Source organism: Scyliorhinus torazame, chromosome 10 (genome assembly GCF_047496885.1).
Source record: "Scyliorhinus torazame isolate Kashiwa2021f chromosome 10, sScyTor2.1, whole genome shotgun sequence".
Lineage (NCBI taxonomy): Eukaryota > Metazoa > Chordata > Chondrichthyes > Carcharhiniformes > Scyliorhinidae > Scyliorhinus > Scyliorhinus torazame.
In genome coordinates, this window is record NC_092716.1 from 198,044,729 (window position 1) to 198,067,657 (window position 22,929).

At 52.5% G+C, this 22,929-nt stretch overlaps 1 protein-coding gene across 4 annotated transcripts in view; it reads right to left on the reverse strand.

The window, feature by feature from the left end:
- Positions 1–1,043: 1,043 nt before the first annotated feature.
- The window catches only part of mpped2a (metallophosphoesterase domain containing 2a), a 289,849-nt gene continuing 267,963 nt past the window's right edge, over positions 1,044–22,929 (reverse strand). For all 4 annotated transcript variants that reach the window (XM_072466237.1, XM_072466240.1, XM_072466238.1 and 1 more), the window contains exon 7: positions 1,044–1,441. In XM_072466237.1, coding sequence (XP_072322338.1) covers positions 1,323–1,441 — 119 coding nt within the window. In that variant the 3' untranslated portion in view covers positions 1,044–1,322. The remainder of the gene's footprint in view (positions 1,442–22,929) is intronic.

The following is a 22,929-nucleotide window of genomic DNA, read 5'->3' on the forward strand; positions in this document are numbered from 1 at the left end:
CAGTAGGAATTGGATGAGATTCATGTTGTTTTTAGAATAATTATGAATTATCACCAGGTTATTAAAATCATTTTGTGTGTAATTGCTTGTACCAGAAAACGGCAAGGACTACTGTGAAATAATGATCATGGTTTACCATTGTCTGGATGGAGAAAGGTTTGATGGGCCTAATATGGTCATTTATCACTCTTGTCTGTTAAAATAATAGGTTTTCCATTCTCTGAGGTAATTTAACTCCCTCAGACCATCACCATCACCACCAACCCCTCCCCCGGCCCCACTTCCCCCACCCCAACCAGTTACAGTTCCCAACTGCAAACATTTCAAGCTGGCATCCAGGGACGTGGGACATGGTCCTCCCTCTGATTTTCCTGACCTCTTTCCCACTGGGAATTGTCTTGACTGAGCTCAGAAACCAAACAGAAATCTCTTCAGGGACCAAGAGCTCACCTGGCTGTGAATCCAACGGCCTCATTATCAAGCCACCAACCCTCAACTTCACTGGGCTACTGAATGCCTTCAATTCAGCAAATTAAATGGTCACAGGCTTTTGATCTATTCCCCTGTTAAATAGTGTTTAGGAATAATCATAATATCTGGTAAAACCGTTAGTCAGGAATGTCAAAGACAGCCAAAACACAGAAGCAAACACTTTGCGCAAAAGCATGTACAATAAATGGACACCTTTACCTTCATTAAAGTGTTTAGATTATGGGCTTTCTTACATTTAGAATTGAAATACAGGGAGCAGAAATTTGGAAGGTTTGGTTGAGGGCCGAGACGATTTGCTGGCATGAAGTGGTGGATGATTCCAAAGCAGGAATGCCTAGCGAGGGTTGATCCATCCAAAGTTCCTTCCTCCACTACCTTAGTACTGGCCTCAAGATGCTTATTTTAAACTGGTGCAGTTTTTGAAACAAGGGTTTAATTTGGTTACAATCATCCACCCTCACTTCAAGGTCCATTATGTTGAAGTTGGCCTCTGCAGAAACCTCCAACACCCAGAAATCGGAACGCAGTTGAAACCAAAAGCTGACACTCAATGACTGCGATTATTTCTTTAACAGTTTAACCAGCAGATGCAAACAGAATTTCATAGTTCAGCTCTTACAACGTCACAAAGCTTCATTAATCTTATGAGAACCAATCTGTATTAACAGCACAATCGCTACGATTTGTACCAGCATTTTTACAAAAAAAAAAACAGGTCATACAAGAGAAAACATTTAACAGAATTATTATTTTTCTTTTGAAGTCACACTTTCCATTAGAAAAAAAAATGGCAGTTTATAGAACCTCCATCTTGGTGCGAGGAGCAGTTCTCAGGAGTCTTGTGGGTTCGGAAGGTCAAAGATAATTGGTGGATTTATTGGCTGGAAGCTGACTGTACAAGTGGAGGCGTTTATATATGTGGTATAGCCATCTGTCATAATCCCATAACCTGTAGAGGAGAAAAGGGTCACACCAGCATTATCTCCATGAACACACACCAAAATCATTATCCCGCGCTCCATGCCACAGGGGCATCAGCACTCGCAGCTCACTCTGAGCCACCTCACACCCACCTCCCTTGAGTGAAGCGTGGAGAGATTCACAATTAACAGCTTGAACTTTCCTGGAGCTTTCTGTGGGGAGGGTTGCCACAGGCTGGGGGTTGTCACATGCAGAGGAGAGGGTGGTGACACATCCATTGCTGTGTGGGTCGGGCCGCTGGCTGTGAATCTGCACCAACTGGGCATCTTGTGTCTTGTTCCACCGTTGTCAGCTGTGCCTTCAGCTGCCTGGGTCTTAAGCTCTGAAATTCCTCCCTAGCCAACTCTACCTCTCTGATCCCCTTTAAGACACTCCTTAAAACGTACTGCCGCTTGGGCCAAGCTTTTGGTTACTTGCCTCATGTGGCTTGGTCTCAAATTTGACTCATTCCTGTGAAGTGACTTGGGATGTTTCACTATGTCAAAAAGTACTATGTAAATACATGTTGTTGTTGCCGGGACAATATGGAACAGTAAATGCGCATCCAATCCTTTAATTTCCCTTTTTGCAAAAAAAAAGAAGTTGATCTTAAATTACTCAGTGCCTCAGTCAGAAGGTTGTGTGTTTGAGTCCATTCTAAGAACATTAGCATATGATGCAGATTGAATGTCGCAAAGTCAGAGATGTGACCGACTGAATCAGATGTTAAATTAAAGACCCCCTGTCGGCCCTCTCAGACTAATGTAAACAATCCCAAAGAGTAATTCAAAGAACAGCGTGTTCTCCCAGTGTCCTGCCAACATTCCTCTCTCAAACTCCATCACCAATCTACAAATAATCTTCTTGTTCACCTCATTTGCTGTTGGTGGTGCCATGCTGTGTGCAAAATGGGCGCCACTGTGATTAATGACCAAACAACTGTGGCTGCACTTCAAAAAAATCTCTTTGAAAATACAGTGGCCTCCATATTTATGGAAGGACATAGTTGCATTGGAGACAGTGCAGCAGATTCACTGCATTGATTCCTGGGTTGAAAAGATTTTTCTATATTATGGAGAGCAAGCGGGAAAGTGTAGATGTAAGATAGAAGAATAGGTTCAAAGGGCCACAGGGCATTCTTCTGCTCCTATTCTGATGTGAATCTTGTGAATGTGAAAGGTGATGTGTTAAAAACAAGGTAATTCTTCAAAGTGGTTGAGATTGATTGAGTGAAGCAATGTTTGCAATGGGTTATCTCATTAAAATTGGTAACCGTGGCTCAATATGGAAACTGTCCATTGAACTCCACTGATTAGTTTTCATCATGTAACTTTAATCTATATCCTTCAAGAGAAAACAAAGAGTTGTGGCTTTCGGAAGTTCCCAGCTTCCCAATTACCTAAAGGAAGGGCATGATTAAAACTTTATAGAATTGCTGTAAGTTCATGCCCACAGGTAACAAACCCATAGACCTACTGCACATTTAACCCTGTGTTGCCTCTCTTCCTACTTAAACAACACGCTAGGCAAGGTGCTGTAATGATTAATGAATGACTTCAGCCATTGAAAATCATCAGTCCCTGATAATCACATTAAGGAAAGAATTTGCATTTATCTTGCATCTCAAGGTATCATTAGAACAAAGAACAGTACAGCACAGGAACAGGCCCTTCGGCCCTCCACTCCTGTGCCGATCACGTGTCCTATCTAGAGCAACCGCCTGAATCCTTCTATACCTCGTCGTTCATGTATCTATCTAGGTAAGTCTTAAAGGTTGCTAACGTATCTTCGGGTACATTAAAATGTTTCACAACCAACAGCTTTGAGGTGTGATTGCTGTTGGTTTGTCGGGAAATCTAGGGGCCAGTTGGCGCACAGCGGAATTTAAAATGAGGGAAGATACACTAAAGCTGAATCAAAGGCTAGACCTGATTTAGCTTACTGCAACAGTTTTGGTCACGCGATTATAAGAGGGATACCGAGGTATCAGACACGGTGCAGAGAAGGTTTACAAGGATGGTCCTAGAAATGACTGCGTATACACATCAGGAAAGGATGGACAGGCTGGGTCTCTTTTCTCTTGACCTAATAAGTCTTTAAAATGATTAACGGTTTTGATAGTTTGGATACAAAGAGAATGTTTCCTCTTTTGGGAATAGCATAATGAGAGGCCATCAATATAGTCCATTCACAAACAAATCCAATAGGGAATTCAGGCGAATCTTCTTGAGACAAACTTCTTTACGCAAAGAGTGGTGAGAATGTAGAACTCACTACCACGGGGAATGGCTGAAGTGAATAGTATAGATGCATTCAAGGGGAAAGTTTAGAGGAATGAGATGGCATAGAAAACTATAATGATGGATTAAGATGAAGGGAATTAAGTGTTCTTTCATCTTGACAAATACATGAATAGGATGGGAATAGAGGGATGCGGACCCCGGAAGTGTAGAAGATTGTAGTTTAGTCGGGCAGCATGGCCGGCGCAGGCTTGGAGGGCCGAAGGGCCTGTTCCTGTGCTGTACTTTTCCTTGTTCTTTGTTCTTTGCAGGCTAGAGTGGAGCATAAATACCACTATGCTCATACTGGATTGAATGGCCTGTTTCTCTGCCGTATATCCTATGTAATCTTATACAGAATCACACAAAACAGTAAAAAACGATGACTTGATATTGGTGGTGCTAGTTGAAATGGAAATGTTGGCCCAGACCACTGGGAACATTCCTCTGAAACTTCGTCGATCCCAGAGGACGATCAAGGCGCCGGACCTGTTGAACCTCTGACCGGCCCACCGGATCACTGTTCTGTAAATATTAAAGATTGCGAATTGCATATAGTTATCCACCACCCCCGCCGGACTCAATTTTAACAGGGGGTGAATGTGGTAAACCACTGTGTTCCTATATTAAGGGTTGTATGGTAGAACCTGCACTACAGGTTCACCTGGGCCCCTGCATGCTAACTCCGCCCAGGAGCCGAGTTATAAATGTGCTTGGCCTTCAGCTCGCAGCCATTTCGTCAGCTGCTGTAGGAGGCCACACTTCAGATACTAATAAAGCCTCAGTTTGAATTCAACTTCGTCTCCAGCCAAATTGATCGTGCCTCAATTTATTAGTATCTGATTCAGAAGATGGACCTCCGGATTAAACCAGATCGCCTGCAGCTGGATCCACACACAAGCGACGCCAGAAAGGACTTTCAACACTGGCTAGCTTGTTTTGAAGCGTATATCAACGCGGCGCCGACCCCTGTTCCAGAGGCTCAGAAGATTCAAATCTTGTACTCCAGACTCAACTCTAAAATCTTCCTGCTGATCCAAGATGCGCCCAATTACACTGATGCTATGACTCGACTCAAAGAGAGTTATGAGCAGAAGACGAACACGCTCTTCTCCAGACACGCGCTCGCAACGCGTACTCAACTACGTGGTGAGTCAATCGAGGACTTCTGGAGGGCCCTGATCCCACTAGTTCGGGACTGTGACTGCCAGGATATTACAGCTAAGGAGCACTCAGATCTCCTTATGAGGGACGCTATTGTAACTGGGATTGGGTCCGATGTTATCAGGCAAGCGGCCCGCTCAGCGGCAGCGGTCACCCCCACCACCCCCAGGTCACGGACAATGGGCACCGCTATCCTCCCCTCCTCCCCAGGCGAATGTGCGAGCAATGGGCGCCGCCATCTTCTCTGCCGCACAACACGTGCGTTTCATGGGCGCCGGCATCTTGCTCCACCCCTGCAACGTGCGTTCCATGGGCGCCGCCATTTTGTGACCCCCAGGACCTCCGGGCGCCGCCATCTTGTCCACCCCGCAGCACACGGAGACCAACGGTGTTTCAGGACCCCGACGCTGCGGCCGCCTCACTACCCGACGATGAACCACGACTCGCATCCATGTTAATTGCCCAGTCCAGACCACACACTCTGACCAACGCATCCACCAACGTGAAAGTCAACGGCCACGTGACCTCCTGCCTACTGGACTCCGGGAGCACCGGGAGCTTTGTACATTCAAATACGGTAAGGTGCTGCTCCCTTAAGGTACACCCTACCAATCAAAGTATCTCCCTGGCCTCCGGATCCCATCACGAAGCGATCCGGGGGTACTGCACGGTCACGTTCACAGTCCAAGGCGTAGAGTTCCACGGTTTTCGCCTCTACATCCTCCCTAACCTCTGCGCTGCACTTATCCTTGGCCTGGGTTTTCAGTGCAACCTCCAGAGCCAGACCCTTAAATTCGGCAGACCCTTACCACCCCTCACCCCTAAAGGTCGACCCACCTTCCCTCTATGCTAATCGAACTCCAGAGTGCAAACCCGTCGCCACCAGAAGATGGTACAGCACCCAGGATAAGGCCTTCATCAGGTCCGAGGTCCAGCGGTTGCTTCAGGAGGGAGTCATCGAGGCCAGCAACAGCCCCTGGAGAGTTCAAGTGGTAGTGGTTAAGTCTGGGGAGAAAAATCGAATGGTCGTGGACTACAGCCAGACCATCAACAGGTACACGCAGCTCGACGCGTACCCCCTCCCACGCATATCTGACATGGTTAACCAGATTGCACAGTACCGGGTCTTCTCAACGGTGGACCTGAAATCCACTTACCACCAGCTCCCCATCCATAAATCGGACCGGCCATACACCGCCTTCGAGGCAGATGGCCGGCTATATCACTTCCTTAGGGCCCCCTTCGGCGTCACCAATGGCGTTTGGGTCTTCCAAAGGGAGATGGACTGAATGGTCGACCTTGTACGGCTTGAATGGTACGGCTTGTGGGCCACGTTTCCGTACCTAGACAATGTGACCATCTGCGGCCATGATCAGCAGGACCACGGTGCCAAACTCGCTAAATGTCTCCGCACCGTCACTCTCCTCAACCTCACGTATTACAAGGAGAAGTGTGTGTTCTGTACAAACCGCTTAGCCATCCTCGGCTACGTGGTCCAGTACGGAGTTCTGGGGCCCGATCCCGACCGCATGCGCCCCTTCATGGAGCTTCCCCTCCCCCACTGCCTCAAGGCCCTCAAACGCTGCCTGGGGTTCTTCTCGTATTACGCTCAGTGGGTCCCAAACTATGCGGACAAGGTCCGCCCACTCATACAGTCCACTCATTTCCCCCTGACGGCAGAGGCCCAACAGGCCTTTGCCCGGATCAGAGCTGATATTGCCAAAGCTGGAATGCACGCTGTAGACGAAACACTTCCTTTCCAAGTAGAAAGCGACGCATCGGACGTTGCCCATGCCACCACCCTCAACCAGGCAGGCAGGCCCATGGCATTCTTTTCCCGCACCCTCCATGCCTCTGAAATTCGGCACTCATCTGTCGAAAAGCAGGCCCAGGCTATCGTTGAGGCTGTGCGACATTGGAGGCATTACCTGACCGGCAGGAGATTTACTCTCCTCACTGACCAACGGTCGGTAGCCTTCATGTTCAACAACACACAGCGGGGCAAGATCAAAAATGACAAAATCTTGCAGTGGAGAATCGAGCTCTCCACCTATAACTACGAGATTAAGTATCGCCCTGGCAAACTCAATGAGCCCCCAGACGCCTATTCCGAGGTACATGTGCCAGCGCACAGGTAGACCGACTCCGGACCCTGCACGACAGCCTTTGTCACCCAGGGGTCACTCGGTCGTACCACTTCATTAAGGCATAAAATTTGCCCTACTCCGTCGAGGAAGTAAGGACGATCACCAAGGACTGCCAGGTCTGTGCGGAGTGCAAGCCTCACTTCTACCGGCCGGACCGCGCGCACCTGGTGAAGGCCTCCCGCCCCTTTGAACGCCTCAGTGTGGATTTCAAAGGCCCCCTACCCTCCTCCGACCGGCACACATATTTCCTCAGTATGATCGATGAATACTCCCATTTTCCCTTCGCCATCCCATGCCCCGACATGACGTCTGCCACCGTCATTAAAGCCCTTAATTCTATCTTCACTCTGTTCGGCTTCCCCGCCTACATCCACAGTGACAGGGGATCCTCATTCATGAGTGATGAGCTACGCCAGTTCCTGCTCAGCAGGGGTATCGCCTTCAGCAGAACGACGAGCTACAACCCCCGGGGAAATGGACAGGTAGAAAGGGAGAATGGGACGGTGTGGATGGCCGTCCAGCTGGCCCAATGGTCCAGAAATCTCCCGGCCTCTCGCTGGCAAGAGGTCCTCCCTGATGCACTACATTCCATTCGCTCATTACTCTGCACTGCTACGAACAGTACACCGCATGAACGTCTTTTTGCCTTCCCCAGGAAGTCCACATCCGGGGTATCGCTCCCAACTTGGCTCACAGCTCCGGGAACCGTGCTTCTCCGTAAACACGTGCGGCTCCACAAGGCGGACCCGTTGGTGGAAAGGGTGCACCTGCTCCACGCAAACCCACAGTACGCCTACGTGGCGTTCCCCGACGGCCGCCAGGATACCGTCTCCCTCAGGGACCTGGCACCAGCAGGTTCCGCTCCCGCACCCCCGGCGCCACCCTCCCCTCCCCCGCCGCCCCCAACACCCCCCCAGGACTGTCCGTCCTCCCCCTGCCCACCCCCGTTGATGAAGAGGATTTTGGCACGCTCCCGGAGTCAACTTGGACCACGACAGCACCAACATCGCCGGCTCCACTTCGTCGATCCTAGAGGACGATCAAGGCGCCGGACCGGCTGAACCTCTGACCGGCCCACCGGATGACCAGAGACATTTTTTTTTCACTGTTCAGTAAATATTAAACCTGGGGTTACCCCATCTCTGGATCTGTAAAGATTTAATCACCTGCTAATGCTCGCATTCCTAGCATTGTTTGGCATCTTTGAATTTGTCTATATATATGTTTCTGGAACAGACCTCTTCATTCACCTGAGGAAGGAGCAGCGCTCCGAAAGCTAGTGACATCGAAACAAACCTGTTGGACTTTAACCTGGTGTTGTAAGACTTCGTACTGTGCTCACCCCAGTCCAACGCTGGCTTCGCCACATCGTAAATAGTAAAGATTGCGAATTGTATATAGTTATCCACCACCCCCGCCGGACTCAATTTTAACAGGGTGTGAATGTGGTAAACCACTGTGTTCCTATATTGAGGGTTCACCTGGGCCCCTGCATGCTAGCTCCGCCCAGGAGCCGGGTTATAAATATGCGAGGCCTTCAGCTCGCAGCCATTTCGTCAGCTGCTGTAGGAGGCCACACTTCAGATACTAATAAAGCCTCAGTTTGAATTCAACTTTGTCTCCAGCCAAATTGATCGTGCCTCAGGGAGTGTGTGTGAGAGGGGGAGTGTGTGTGAGAGAGGTTGAGTGTGTGCGTGAGAGGGTGAGTGTGTGTGAGAGAGGGTGAGTGTGTGCGTGAGAGGGTGAGTGTGTGTGTGAGAGGGTGAGTGTGTGCGTGAGAGGGGGAGTGTGTGCGTGAGAGGGTGAGTGTGTGCGTGAGAGGGTGAGTGTGAGCGTGAGAGGGTGAGTGTGTGCGAGAGAGGGTGAGTGTGTGTGAGAGGGGGAGTGTGTGTGTGAGAGGGGGAGTGTGTGTGAGAGAGGCAGAGCGTGTGTGAGAGAGAGGGGGAGTGTGTGTGAGAGAGGGGGAGTGTGTGTGAGAGAGGGGGAGTGTGTGGTGAGAGGGGGAGTGTGTGTGAGAGAGGGTGAGTGTGTGCGTGAGAGGGTGAGTGTGTGTGAGAGAGGGTGAGTGTGTGTGAGAGAGGGTGAGTGTGTGCGTGAGAGGGTGAGTGTGTGCGTGAGAGGGTGAGTGTGTGTGAGAGAGGGTGAGTGTGTGCGTGAGAGGGTGAGTGTGTGCGTGAGAGGGTGAGTGTGTGCGTGAGAGGGTGAGTGTGTGCGAGAGAGGGTGAGTGTGTGTGAGAGGGGGAGTGTGTGTGTGAGAGGGGGAGTGTGTGCGTGAGAGGGTGAGTGTGTGAGTGAGGGGGTGAGTGTGTGCGAGAGAGGGTGAGTGTGTGTGAGAGGGGGAGTGTGTGTGTGAGAGGGGGAGTGTGTGTGAGAGAGGCAGAGCATGTGTGAGAGAGGGTGAGTGTGTGTGAGAGAGGGTGAGTGTGTGCGTGAGAGGGTGAGTGTGTGCGTGAGAGGGTGAGTGTGTGCGTGAGAGGGTGAGTGTGTGCGAGAGAGGGTGAGTGTGTGTGAGAGGGGGAGTGTGTGTGTGAGAGGGGGAGTGTGTGCGTGAGAGGGTGAGTGTGTGAGTGAGGGGGTGAGTGTGTGCGAGAGAGGGTGAGTGTGTGTGAGAGGGGGAGTGTGTGTGTGAGAGGGGGAGTGTGTGTGAGAGAGGCAGAGCATGTGTGAGAGAGAGGGGGAGTGTGTGTGAGAGAGGGGGAGTGTGTGTGAGAGAGGGGGAGTGTGTGGTGAGAGGGGGAGTGTGTGTGAGAGAGGGTGTGTGTGTGAGAGAGGGGGAGTGTGTGTGAGAGGGGGAGTGTGTGTGAGGGAGAGGGGGAGTGTGTGTGAGAGAGGAGACGTGTGTGTGAGAGGGGGAGTGTGTGTGAGGGAGAGGGGGAGTGTGTGTGAGAGAGGAGACGTGTGTGTGAGAGAGAGGGGGAGTGTGTGAGAGAGAGGGGGAGTGTGTGGTGAGAGGGGGAGTGTGTGTGAGAGGGGAAGTGTGTGGTGAGAGGGGAAGTGTGTGTGTGAGAGGGGGAGTGTGTGTGTGAGAGGGGGAGTGTGTGTGTGTGTGAGAGGGGGAGTGTGTCTGAGAGAGAGGGGGAGTGTGTGTAAGAGAGGGGGAGTGTGCGGTGAGAGAGAGGGGGAGTGTGTGTGAGAGAGGGGGAGTGTGCGGTGAGAGAGGGGGAGTGTGTGTGAGAGAGGGGGAGTGTGTGAGAGAGAGGGGGAGTGTGTGAGAGAGAGGGGGAGTGTGTGAGAGAGAGGGGGAGTGTGTGTGAGAGTGGCAGAGTGTGTGTGAGAGAGAGGGGGAGTGTGTGTGAGAGAGGGTGTGTGAGAGGAGGGGGAGTGTGTGTGAGAGAGGGGGAGTGTGCGGTGAGAGAGGGGGAGTGTGTGAGAGAGAGGGGGAGTGTGTGTGAGAGGGGGAGTGTGTGTGTGAGAGGGGGAGTGTGTGTGAGAGAGAGGGGGAGTGTGTGTGAGAGAGGGGGAGTGTGTGTGAGAGAGGGGGAGTGTGTGAGAGAGAGGGGGAGTGTGTGAGAGAGAGGGGGAGTGTGTGAGAGAGAGGGGGAGTGTGTGTGAGAGAGGCAGAGCATGTGTGAGAGAGAGGGGGAGTGTGTGTGAGAGAGGGGGAGTGTGTGTGAGAGAGGGGGAGTGTGTGGTGAGAGGGGGAGTGTGTGTGAGAGAGGGTGTGTGTGTGAGAGAGGGGGAGTGTGTGTGAGAGGGGGAGTGTGTGTGAGGGAGAGGGGGAGTGTGTGTGAGAGAGGAGACGTGTGTGTGAGAGGGGGAGTGTGTGTGAGGGAGAGGGGGAGTGTGTGTGAGAGAGGAGACGTGTGTGTGAGAGAGAGGGGGAGTGTGTGAGAGAGAGGGGGAGTGTGTGGTGAGAGGGGGAGTGTGTGTGAGAGGGGAAGTGTGTGGTGAGAGGGGAAGTGTGTGTGTGAGAGGGGGAGTGTGTGTGTGAGAGGGGGAGTGTGTGTGTGTGTGAGAGGGGGAGTGTGTCTGAGAGAGAGGGGGAGTGTGTGTAAGAGAGGGGGAGTGTGCGGTGAGAGAGAGGGGGAGTGTGTGTGAGAGAGGGGGAGTGTGCGGTGAGAGAGGGGGAGTGTGTGTGAGAGAGGGGAGTGTGTGAGAGAGAGGGGGAGTGTGTGTGAGAGGGGGAGTGTGTGTGTGAGAGGGGGAGTGTGTGTGAGAGAGAGGGGGAGTGTGTGTGAGAGAGGGGGAGTGTGTGTGAGAGAGGGGGAGTGTGTGAGAGAGAGGGGGAGTGTGTGAGAGAGAGGGGGAGTGTGTGAGAGAGAGGGGGAGTGTGTGTGAGAGTGGCAGAGTGTGTGTGAGAGAGAGGGGGAGTGTGTGTGAGAGAGGGTGTGTGAGAGGAGGAGTGTGTGTGAGAGAGTGGGAGTGTGTGTGAGAAAGGGGGAGTGTGTGTGAGAGAGGGGGAGTGTGTGTGAGAGAGGGGGAGTGTGTGTGAGAGAGGGGGAGTGTGTGTGAGAGAGGGTGTGTGAGAGGAGGAGCGTGTGTGAGAGAGTGGGAGTGTGTGTGAGAAAGGGGAAGTGTGTGTGAGAGAGGGGGAGTGTGTGTGAGAGAGGGGATGTGTGTGAGAGAGGGGATGTGTGTGAGAGAGGGGATGTGTGTGTGAGAGAGGGGATGTGTGTGTGAGAGAGAGGGGGAGTGTGTGAGAGAGGGGGAGTATGTGTGAGAGAGGGGGAGTGTGTGTGAGAGAGAAGTGAGTGTGAGAGGGGGAGTGTGTGTTTGAGAGACAGCATGAGTGTGTGAGAGAGGGGGAGTGTGTGTGAGAGAGAGGGGGAGTGTGTGAGAGAGGGGGAGTGTGGGTGAGAGAGGGGGAATGTGTGTGAGAGAGGCAGAGTGTGTGTGAGAGAGAGGGGGAGTGTGTGTGAGAGAGGGGGCGTTTGTGGTGAGAGGGGCAGTGTGTGAGAGAGGGTGTGTGTGTGTGAGAGGGGGAGTGTGTGTGAGAGAGGGGGAGTGTGTGTGAGAGAGGGGGAGTGTGTGTGAGAGAGGGGGAGTGTGTGTGAGAGAGGGGATGTGTGTGTGAGAGAGAGGGGGAGTGTGAGAGAGGGGGAGTGTGTGTGAGAGAGAAGTGTGTGTGAGAGAGGGGATGTGTGTGTTTGAGAGACAGCGAGAGTGTGTGAGAGAGGGGGAGTGTGTGTGAGAGAGAGGGGGAGTGTGAGAGAGGGGGAGTGTGTGTGAGAGAGAAGTGTGTGTGAGAGAGGGGATGTGTGTGTGAGAGAGAGGGGGAGTGTGAGAGAGGGGGAGTGTGTGTGAGAGAGAAGTGTGTGTGAGAGAGGGGGAGTGTGTGTGAGAGAGAGGGGGTGTGTGTGTGAGAGAGAGGGGGAGTGTGTGTGAGAGGGGGAGTGTGTGTGTGAGAGGGGGAGTGTGTGTGAGAGAGGGGGAGTGTGTGTGAGAGGGGGAGTGTGTGTGTGAGAGGGGGAGTGTGTGTGTGAGAGGGGGAGTGTGTGTGTGAGAGGGGGTGTGTGTGAGAGAGGGGCAGTGTGTGTGAGAGAGAGTGGGAGTGTGTGTGAGAGAGGGGATGTGTGTCTGAGAGAGAGGGGGAGTGTGTGTGAGAGGGGGAGTGTGTGTGTGAGAGGGGGAGTGTGTGGTGAGAGAGGGGGAGTGTGTGTGAGAGAGAGGGAGTGTGTGGTGAGAGAGGGGGAGTGTGTGTGTGAGAGAGGGGGAGTGTGTTGTCATGATATTCAGGTAAACATCATGGTGCAAACATACATACATACTGATGGACAGATCAACGGACCAACCAATACACACACAACACCACAGCCAATCACAGGCAAGAGCATACACACTATAAAACGGGGAACACGACACTTCCCGTGCATTCCAGCAGGAGACAGCTCAGGGCACAGAGTTCACAGCAAGTCACTCAGACATCCACCATGTGCTGAGTGCAACTCCAAGATAGTGTTAGGAATAGGTCCACAGATTCAAGGGTTATGATCGAACCAGAGTAACCAGTTTACCATTGTAAATATATGTTAGTGATAAAACTGAGTTGTACCATCCGCAATCGTGTTGTTTCGTCTGTGTAGCAGAGCACCTAACACAACATGTGTGTGACAGAGAGGGGGTGTGTGTGTGAGAGAGGGGGAGTGTGTGGTGAGAGAGGGGGAGTGTGTGTGAGAGAGAGGGAGTGTGTGGTGAGAGAGGGGGAGTGTGTGTGTGAGAGAGGGGGAGTGTGTTGTCATGATATTCAGGTAAACATCATGGTGCAAACATACATACATACTGATGGACAGATCAACGGACCAACCAATACACACACAACACCACAGCCAATCACAGGCAAGAGCATACACACTATAAAACGGGGAACACGACACTTCCCGTGCATTCCAGCAGGAGACAGCTCAGGGCACAGAGTTCACAGCAAGTCACTCAGACATCCACCATGTGCTGAGTGCAACTCCAAGATAGTGTTAGGAATAGGTCCACAGATTCAAGGGTTATGATCGAACCAGAGTAACCAGTTTACCATTGTAAATATATGTTAGTGATAAAACTGAGTTGTACCATCCGCAATCGTGTTGTTTCGTCTGTGTAGCAGAGCACCTAACACAACATGTGTGTGACAGAGAGGGGGAGTGTGTGTGAGAGAGGGGGAGTGTGTGGTGAGAGAGGGGGAGTGTGTGTGTGAGAGAGGGTGTGTGTGTGAGAGAGTGGATGTGTGTTTGTGAGAGAGGCGGAGTGTGTGTGACAGAGAGGGGGAGTGTGTGTGAGAGAGGGGGAGTGTGTGTGAGAGAGGGAGTGTGTGTGTGAGAGAGGCGGAGTGTGTGTGACAGAGAGGGGGAGTGTGTGTGAGAGAGGGGGAGTGTGTGAGAGAGAGGGGGAGTGTGTGGTGAGGGAGAGGGAGTGTGTGTGTGAGAGAGGGGGAGTGCGTGTGTGAGAGAGGGGGAGTGCGTGTGAGAGAGGGGGAGTGTGTGTTACGAGAGAGGGGGAGTGTGTGAGAGAGAGGGGGAGTGTGTGGTGAGGGAGAGGGAGTGTGTGTGTGAGAGAGGCGGAGTGTGTGTGACAGAGAGGGGGAGTGTGTGTGAGAGAGGGGGAGTGTGTGAGAGAGAGGGGGAGTGTGTGAGAGAGAGGGGGAGTGTGTGGTGAGGGAGTGTGTGTGAGAGAGAGGCGGAGTGTGTGTGACAGAGAGGGGGAGTGTGTGTGAGAGAGGGGGAGTGTGTGTGTGAGAGAGGGGGAGTGTGTGAGAGAGAGGCGGAATGTGTGTGACAGAGACAGCGAGAGTTTGTGAGAGAGAGTACATGGGCTGCATTCTCCGGTCGCCGACTCCGAAATCACGTTCGGCAAACGGCTGGAGAATGCAAGTTCCCGACCAAATCGGGGGTGGCGCCGGTTTTGCGATGCTCCACCGCCTCCAAAGCGGCGTACTCCAGAAGTAAGCTGCCCCACGTATCACGGCCTCAGGGTCACAGGGGTTGTGTGTGGTCTCACCCGTCAGAGCTCAGCGTGGCAGCTGCAGACTCAGTCCAGCGCCACCAGTCAGTGGAGGGCCGATCCGCAGGCAGGGGGGGACATTATTTGCGGCTGGGGGCACTGTGGTAGGGCGGTCCAGGGCACGTGAGCCGGCCGAAGGGGGGAACTATTTCACAGGCCGGGCCCGCAAAAGGCCGCAGCAGGCCGCCGCCGTGCGTGTGCACGGCCAGGGACCCGGCAATTCTCTGGGGCCTATCGGCAGCTGGAGCCGGGTGCTCTGCGCTGCCTTCCTGCTAGCCCCAGCAAAACAGGGAATCAGTGGCCGTTTTGTGCCAGTTTTTCTGGTGTAAAACGCCACCGTTCCCACGCCGGTGTGGGGATATAGCCCCAGAATCGGAGAATCCAGCCCCAGGGCAGAATTCTCCAGCCTCCCAATAGCCTGTTTCTCGGCACCGCACTATTCACTGGCGGCGGGAATCTCTGCCGCCGCTGCTGTTAATGGTAATTCCCATTGAAGCCACCCCATAGTGCCGGAATTCCCAGGGCGGAGATGCTCTCCTGGTGGGAGCAGAGAATCCCGCCGCCAGCGAATGGCCAGAGAATTCTGGCCTACATTGTGCGAGAAAGAGAATGTGAGAGAGTGAGTGAGTGTGTGTGTGAGAGAGAGAATGTGAGAGAGTGAGCGAGTGTGTGTGTGAGAGAGAGAATGTGAGAGAGTGAGCGAGTGTGTGTGTGAGAGAGAGAATGTGAGAGAGTGAGTGAGTGTGTGTGTGAGAGAATGAGTGAGTGTGTATTTGTGTGAGGGAGAGTGAGTGAGTGTGTGTGTGAGAGAGAGTGAGTGTGTGAGAGAGTGAGTGTGTGTGTGAGAGAATGAGTGAATGTGTACTTGTGTGAGGGAGAGTGAGTGAGTGTGTGTGTGAGAGAGAGAGTGAGTGAGTGAGTGAGTGTGTGTGTGAGAGAGAGAATGTGAGAGAGTGAGTGAGTGTGTGTGTGAGAGAGAGAATGTGAGAGAGTGAGTGAGTGTGTGTGTGAGAGAGAGAATGTGAGAGAGTGAGCGAGTGTGTGTGTGAGAGAGAGAATGTGAGAGAGTGAGCGAGTGTGTGTGTGAGAGAGAGAATGTGAGAGAGTGAGCGAGTGTGTGTGTGAGAGAATGAGTGAGTGTGTATTTGTGTGAGGGAGAGTGAGTGAGTGTGTGTGTGAGAGAGAGTGAGTGTGTGAGTGAGTGAGTGTGTGTGTGAGAGAATGAGTGAGTGTGTATTTGTGTGAGGGAGAGTGAGTGAGTGTGTGTGTGAGAGAGAGTGAGTGTGTGAGTGAGTGAGTGTGTGTGTGAGAGAATGAGTGAGTGTGTATTTGTGTGAGGGAGAGTGAGTGAGTGTGTGTGTGAGGGAGAGTGAGCGAGTGTGTGTGTGAGAGAGAGAATGTGAGAGAGTGAGCGAGTGTGTGTGTGAGAGAGTGAGTGTGTGAGTGAGTGAGTGTGTGTGTGAGAGAATGAGTGAGTGTGTATTTGTGTGAGGGAGAGTGAGTGAGTGTGTGTGTGAGGGAGAGTGAGTGAGTGTGTGTGTGAGAGAGAGAATGTGAGAGAGTGAGTGAGTGTGTGTGTGAGAGAATGAGTGAGTGTGTATTTGTGTGAGGGAGAGTGAGTGAGTGAGTGTGAAAGGAGTTTGTGAGTGTCTCTGGCGCACTTGTAGTCTTAGGCTTCTTACTCACTCTCACTTGCACACACCAAGACATACTTGTGGTGATATGCATCACTGTAAATACATGCATCACTGTAAATACACAAGGGGTTAATATAAATACACTACAACTAAGTAAACACTAGAGGGAGCACCGGAGATGTCATGACATGCAGACATACAGCTAATGAACACATAGAATAGGACACGACCAATGAGCAGTCAAGAGACCCTGATGTTCCTATGTCCTGGCCTGGAAACAAGGGTAAGTATTTAAATATCAATGTGTTGCCAATCAACAGTAAATGTCCCACAGCAATTAATAATGCTTTCCAAATGTAAGGACACATGGCACTCCTCCAGATAATGGTGCACACTTAAGACCCCTATTGAAATATTCAAATAATCTGGGGTGGGGGTTGCGGGGGACTTTGGGGTATGTGGGGGGGGAGACACACCGCATAGCTACTGACCCACCCCAGAAGACCATCGCAGATACTGAACCACTCCTAGAGATCTCCCAAGATACTGAACGACTCCTGGAGACCCCCCGCAGATACTGAATCACCCCTGAAGACCCGTGCAGATACTGAACCACTCCTAGAGATCTCCCAAGATACTGAACCAGTCCTGGAGACCCCACGCAGATACTGAACCACTCCTGGAGAACCCCCGCAGATACTGAACCAGTCTTGGAGACCCTCCGCAGATACTGAACCAGTCTTGGAGACCCTCCGCAGATACTGAACCACTCCTGGAGATCCCCTGCAGATAGCAAACCACACCTGGTGAGCTCGAGCAGATACTGAACCACTCCTGGATATCTCCTGCAGATACTGAACCAGTCCTGGAGACCCCCCGCAGATACTGAACCACTCCTGGAGACCCCCCGCAGATACTGAACCAGTCCTGGAGACCCCACGCAGATACTGAACCACTCCTGGAGAACCCCCGCAGATACTGAACCAGTCTTGGAGACCCTCCGCAGATACTGAACCAGTCTTGGAGACCCTCCGCAGATACTGAACCACTCCTGGAGATCCCCTGCAGATAGCAAACCACACCTGGTGAGCTCGAGCAGATACTGAACCACTCCTGGATATCTCCTGCAGATACTGAACCAGTCCTGGAGACCCCCCGCAGATACTGAACCACTCCTGGAGACCCCCCGCAGATACTGAACCAGTCCTGGAGACCCCACGCAGATACTGAACGACTCCTGGAGACCCCCTGCAGATACTGAACCACTCCTGGAGACCCTCCGCAGATACTGAACGACTTCTGGAGACCCCCCGCAGATACTGAACCACTCCTGGAGACCCCCCGCAGATACTGAACGACTCCTGGAGACCCCCCGCAGATACTGAACGACTCCTGGAGACCCCCTGCAGATACTGAACCACTCCTGGAGGTCCCCCGCAGATACTGAACAAATCCTGGAGATCTCCTGCAGATAGCAAACCACACCTGGGGAGCTGCAGATACTGAACCACTCCTGGGGACCTCCTGCAGATACTGAACTACTGCTGGGGACCTCCCATAGAGACTGAACAACTCCTGGAGATCCCGTGTGGATAGCAAACCACTCCTGGGGAGCTCCCATAGATACCAAACCAGTCTTGGAGACCTCACGCAGATACTGATTCACTCCTGAAGGCCTCCCGCAGAGACTGAATCACTCCTTGAGGACCCATTGCAGATACTGAACCACTCCTGCAGACCCATCGCAGATACTGAACCACTCCTGCAGACCCATCGCAGGTACTGAACCACTCATGCAGACCCATCGCAGTTACTGAACCACTCCTGCAGACCCATCGCAGATACTGAACCACTCCTGCAGACCCATTGCAGATACTGAACCACTCCTGGAGAAACCCCCTGCAGATAGGGAACCACTCCTGGAGAAACTGTCTGCAGATACTGGACCACTCCTGGAGCTCTCCAGTAGATACTGAACCACTCCAGGAAACCTGCCACAGATACTGAACTACTCCTTGAGACCCCCCACAGATACTGAACCACTCCTGGAGAAACCCCCGGCAGAGACTGAACCACTCCTGGAGAAACCCCCAGCAGAGACTGAACCACTCCTGGAGAAACCCCCGGCAGAGACTGAACCACTCCTGGAGCTCTCCCGTAGATACTGAACCACTCCAGAAAACCGGCCACAGATACTGAACCACTCCTTGAGACCCCCGCAAATACTGAACCACTCCTGGAGAAACCCCCTGCCGATACTGAACCACTCCTGGCGAAACCGCCTGCAGATACTGAACCACTCCTGGAGAAACCCCCTGCAGTACTGAACTACTCCTAGAGACCCATCGCAGATACTGAACCACTCCAGGAGACCCTCCGCAGATACTGAACGACTTCTGGAGACCCCCGCAGATACTGAACCACTCCTGGAGACCCCCCGCAGATACTGAACCACTCCTGGAGACCCCCGGCAGATACTGAACAACTCCTGGAGACCCCCCGCAGATACGGAACCACTCCTGGAGACCCCCTGCAGATACTGAACGACTCCTGGAGACCCCCTGCAGATACTGAACCACTCCTGGAGATCCCCCGCAGATACTGAACCACTCCTGGGGACCTCCTGCAGATACTGAACTACTGCTGGGGACCTCCCATAGATACTGAACAACTCCTGGAGATCCCGTGTGGATATCAAACCACTCCTGGGGAGCTCACATAGATACCAAACCGGTCTTGGAGACCTCACGCAGATACTGATTCACTCCTGAAGGCCTCCCGCAGAGACTGAATCACTCCTTGAGGACCCATTGCAGATACTGAACCACTCCTGCAGACCCATCGCAGATACTGAACCACTCCTGCAGACCCATCGCAGGTACTGAACCACTCATGCAGACCCATCGCAGGTACTGAACCACTCATGCAGACCCATCGCAGTTACTGAACCACTCCTGCAGACCCATCGCAGATACTGAACCACTCCTGCAGACCCATCGCAGATACTGAACCACTCCTGCAGACCCATCGCAGATACTGAACCACTCCTGGAGAAACCCCCTGCCGATACTGAACCACTCCAGGAGAAACTGCCTGCAGATACTGGACCACTCCTGGAGCTCTCCAGTAGATACTGAACCACTCCAGGAAACCTGCCACAGATACTGAACTACTCCTTGAGACCCCCCGGCAGAGACTGAACCACTCCTGGAGAAACCCCCTACAGGTACTGAACTACTCCCGGAGCTCTCCCGTAGACACTGAACTACTTCCGGAGCTCTCCCGTAGATACTGAACCACTCCTGGAGAAACCCCCTGCAGTACTGAACTACTCCTGGAGAAACCCCCGGCAGAGACTGAACCACTCCTGGAGCTCTCCCGTAGACACTGAACCACTCCTGGAGCTCTCCCGTAGATACTGAACCACTCCTGGAGAAACCCCCGGGAGATACTGAACCACTCCTGGAGAAACCGCCTACAGATACTGAACCACTCCTGGAGCTCTCCCGTAGACACTGAACCACTCCAGAAAACCGGCCACAGATACTGAACCACTCCTGGAGAAACCCCCTGCAGATACTGAACTACTCCTAGAGACCCATCGCAGATACTGAACCACTCCAGGAGACCCTCCGCAGATACTGAACGACTTCTGGAGACCCCCCGCAGATACTGAACCACTCCTGGAGACCACCCGCAGATACTGAACCACTCCTGGAGACCCCCGGCAGATACTGAACCACTCCTGGAGACCCCCCGCAGATACGGAACCACTCCTGGAGACCCCCTGCAGATACTGAACGACTCCTGGAGACCCCCTGCCGATACTGAACCACTCCAGGAGAAACTGCCTGCAGATACTGGACTACTCCTGGAGCTCTCCAGTAGATACTGAACCACTCCAGGAAACCTGCCACAGATACTGAACTACTCCTTGAGACCCCCCGGCAGAGACTGAACCACTCCTGGAGAAACCCCCTACAGGTACTGAACTACTCCCGGAGCTCTCCCGTAGACACTGAACTACTTCCGGAGCTCTCCCGTAGATACTGAACCACTCCTGGAGAAACCCCCTGCAGTACTGAACTACTCCTGGAGAAACCCCCGGCAGAGACTGAACCACTCCTGGAGCTCTCCCGTAGACACTGAACCACTCCTGGAGCTCTCCCGTAGATACTGAACCACTCCTGGAGAAACCCCCGGGAGATACTGAACCACTCCTGGAGAAACCGCCTACAGATACTGAACCACTCCTGGAGCTCTCCCGTAGACACTGAACCACTCCAGAAAACCGGCCACAGATACTGAACCACTCCTGGAGAAACCCCCTGCAGATACTGAACCACTCCTGGAGAAACCGCCTACAGATACTGAACCACTCCTGGAGCTCTCCCGTAGATACTGAACCACTACTGGAGAAACCCCCTGCAGATACTGAACCACTCCTGGAGCTCTCCCGTAGACACTGAACCACTCCAGAAAACCGGCCACAGATACTGAACCACTCCTGGAGAAACCCCCTGCAGATACTGAACTACTCCAGGAGCTCTCCCGTAGACACTGAACCATTCCTGGAAACCTTCCACAGATACTGAACCATTCCTGGAGACCCCCCACATATACTGGACCACTCTGGAAACCTCCTACATATACTGAACCACTCTGCAGACCCCCCGCAGATACTGAACGACTCCTGGAGAACCCCGCAGACACTGAATCACTCCTGGAGATCCACTGCGGATAGCAAACCACACCTGGGGAGCTTGAACAGATACTGAACCATTCCGGGGGACCTCCTGCAGATACTGAACCACTCCTGGGGATCTCCCGCAGACACTGAACCAGTCCTGTAGACCCTCTACAGATACTGAACCATTCCTGGAGACCACCCGCAGATACTGAACCACTCCTGGAGCTCTCCCGTAGATATTGAACCAGTCCTGGAGACCCCCCACAGATACCGAACCATTCCTGTAGACCCCCCGCAGATACTGAGCCAGGCCTGGAGATCTCGTGCAGATACTGAACCACTCCTGGGGCCCTCCTGCAGATATTGAACCACACCTGTAGACCCCCTGCAGATACTGATACTGAGCCAGGCCTGGAGATCTCGTGCAGATACTGAACCACTCCTGGGACCCTCCTGCAGATACTGAACCACTCCTGTAGACCCCCTGCAGATAGTGAACCAGTCCTGGAGACCCTCCGCAGATACTGAATCAGTCCTGGAGATCCCCTGCAGATACTGAACCACTCCTGTAGACCCCCTGCAGATACTGAACCACTCCTGTAGACCCCCCTGCAGATAGTGAACCACTCCTGGAGACCCTCCGCAGATACTGAATCCGTCCTGGAGATCCCCCGCAGATACTGAACCACTCCTGGAGCTCTCCCGTAGATACTGAACCACTCCTGGAGACCCTCCGCAGATACTGAATCAGTCCTGGAGATCCCCCGCAGATACTGAACCACTCCTGGAGCTCTCCCGTAGATATTGAACCAGTCCTGGAGGCCCCCCACAGATACCGAACCATTCCTGTAGACACCCCGCAGATACTGAGCCAGGCCTGGAGATCTCGTGCAGATACTGAACCACTCCTGGGGCCCTCCTGCAGGTACTGAACCACTCCTGTAGACCCCCTGCAGATACTGAACCACACCTGGAGACCCCCCGCAGAAACTGAACCAGTCCTGGAGATCTCCTGCAGATAGCAAGCCACTCCTGGAAACCTCCCACAGATACTGAACCACGCCTGGAGACCCTCAGCAGATACTGAACCACTTCTGGAAACCTCCCACAGATACTGAACCACTCCTGGAGACCCCCCACATATACTGAACCACTCTGAAAACCTCCTACATATACTGAACCACTCTGCAGACCCCCCACAGATACTGAACGACTCCTGGAGAACCCCGCAGACACTGAACCACTCCTGGGGATCCACTGCGGATAACAAACCACACCTGGGGAGCTTGAGCAGATACTGAACCATTCCTGGAGAAACCCCACAGATTCTGAACCACTCCTGGAGACCTCCCACAGACACTGAAGCAGTTCCTGGACACCTCCCACAGATACTGAACCACTCTTGGGGCGTTCATAGTAGATACTGAGACACTCCTGGGGAATGTCCTCCAATTAATGGTACAGATCAGCTATAATTTCATTGAAAGGCCTAATAAACCTGTTGGTCTAAATAGCTTCCTCCTGTTCTTATGTAAGTATGATGAGGTCAGACATAATCTCTGAAGAACAGGGATCAAGTAAATGTACTCACTACTGAATGAATGGCTGCCTTTGATCAATTGACGATTTAAGATTCTGTTCAATTACAGCAGTCTAGTTATACAGCTTTAGGAAACAGCAGCTCGCCTTATGTATGATCATTTGGGAATATTGAGGTTTCCAGCTTGACTTTTTCCCCCCAAACAACATTGTTGCTCCTTCAATATCAGACGACTCCACAAGTTACCTCTCAGGAGGAACTCACACATTAGCTGGCTGCTGCAACAGGCTGATCCCTGTAGCTGCTGGCTGAATCTACCAGGCCGTTGGATCCTTCTGTACGGCCCTTTGTGAAAGCATTTGACATTTTAAGAAGAAATCTCTGCAACACGAATTGCTATCAGCTTGCGTGTGCCGGCGTTATTGTATATGCAAATTATCCTCGCCACAAAAGATGACATCAAACGATTAGCTTCCTACAGTCATTTGTTTTATGACAAAGTGATTCCTTAGCACTTCCTGTGTCTCTAAAATGGAATGTAAAAGATTCCGTCACAAAAAGACTGACAAGAATTTGAGTCACCATCGCA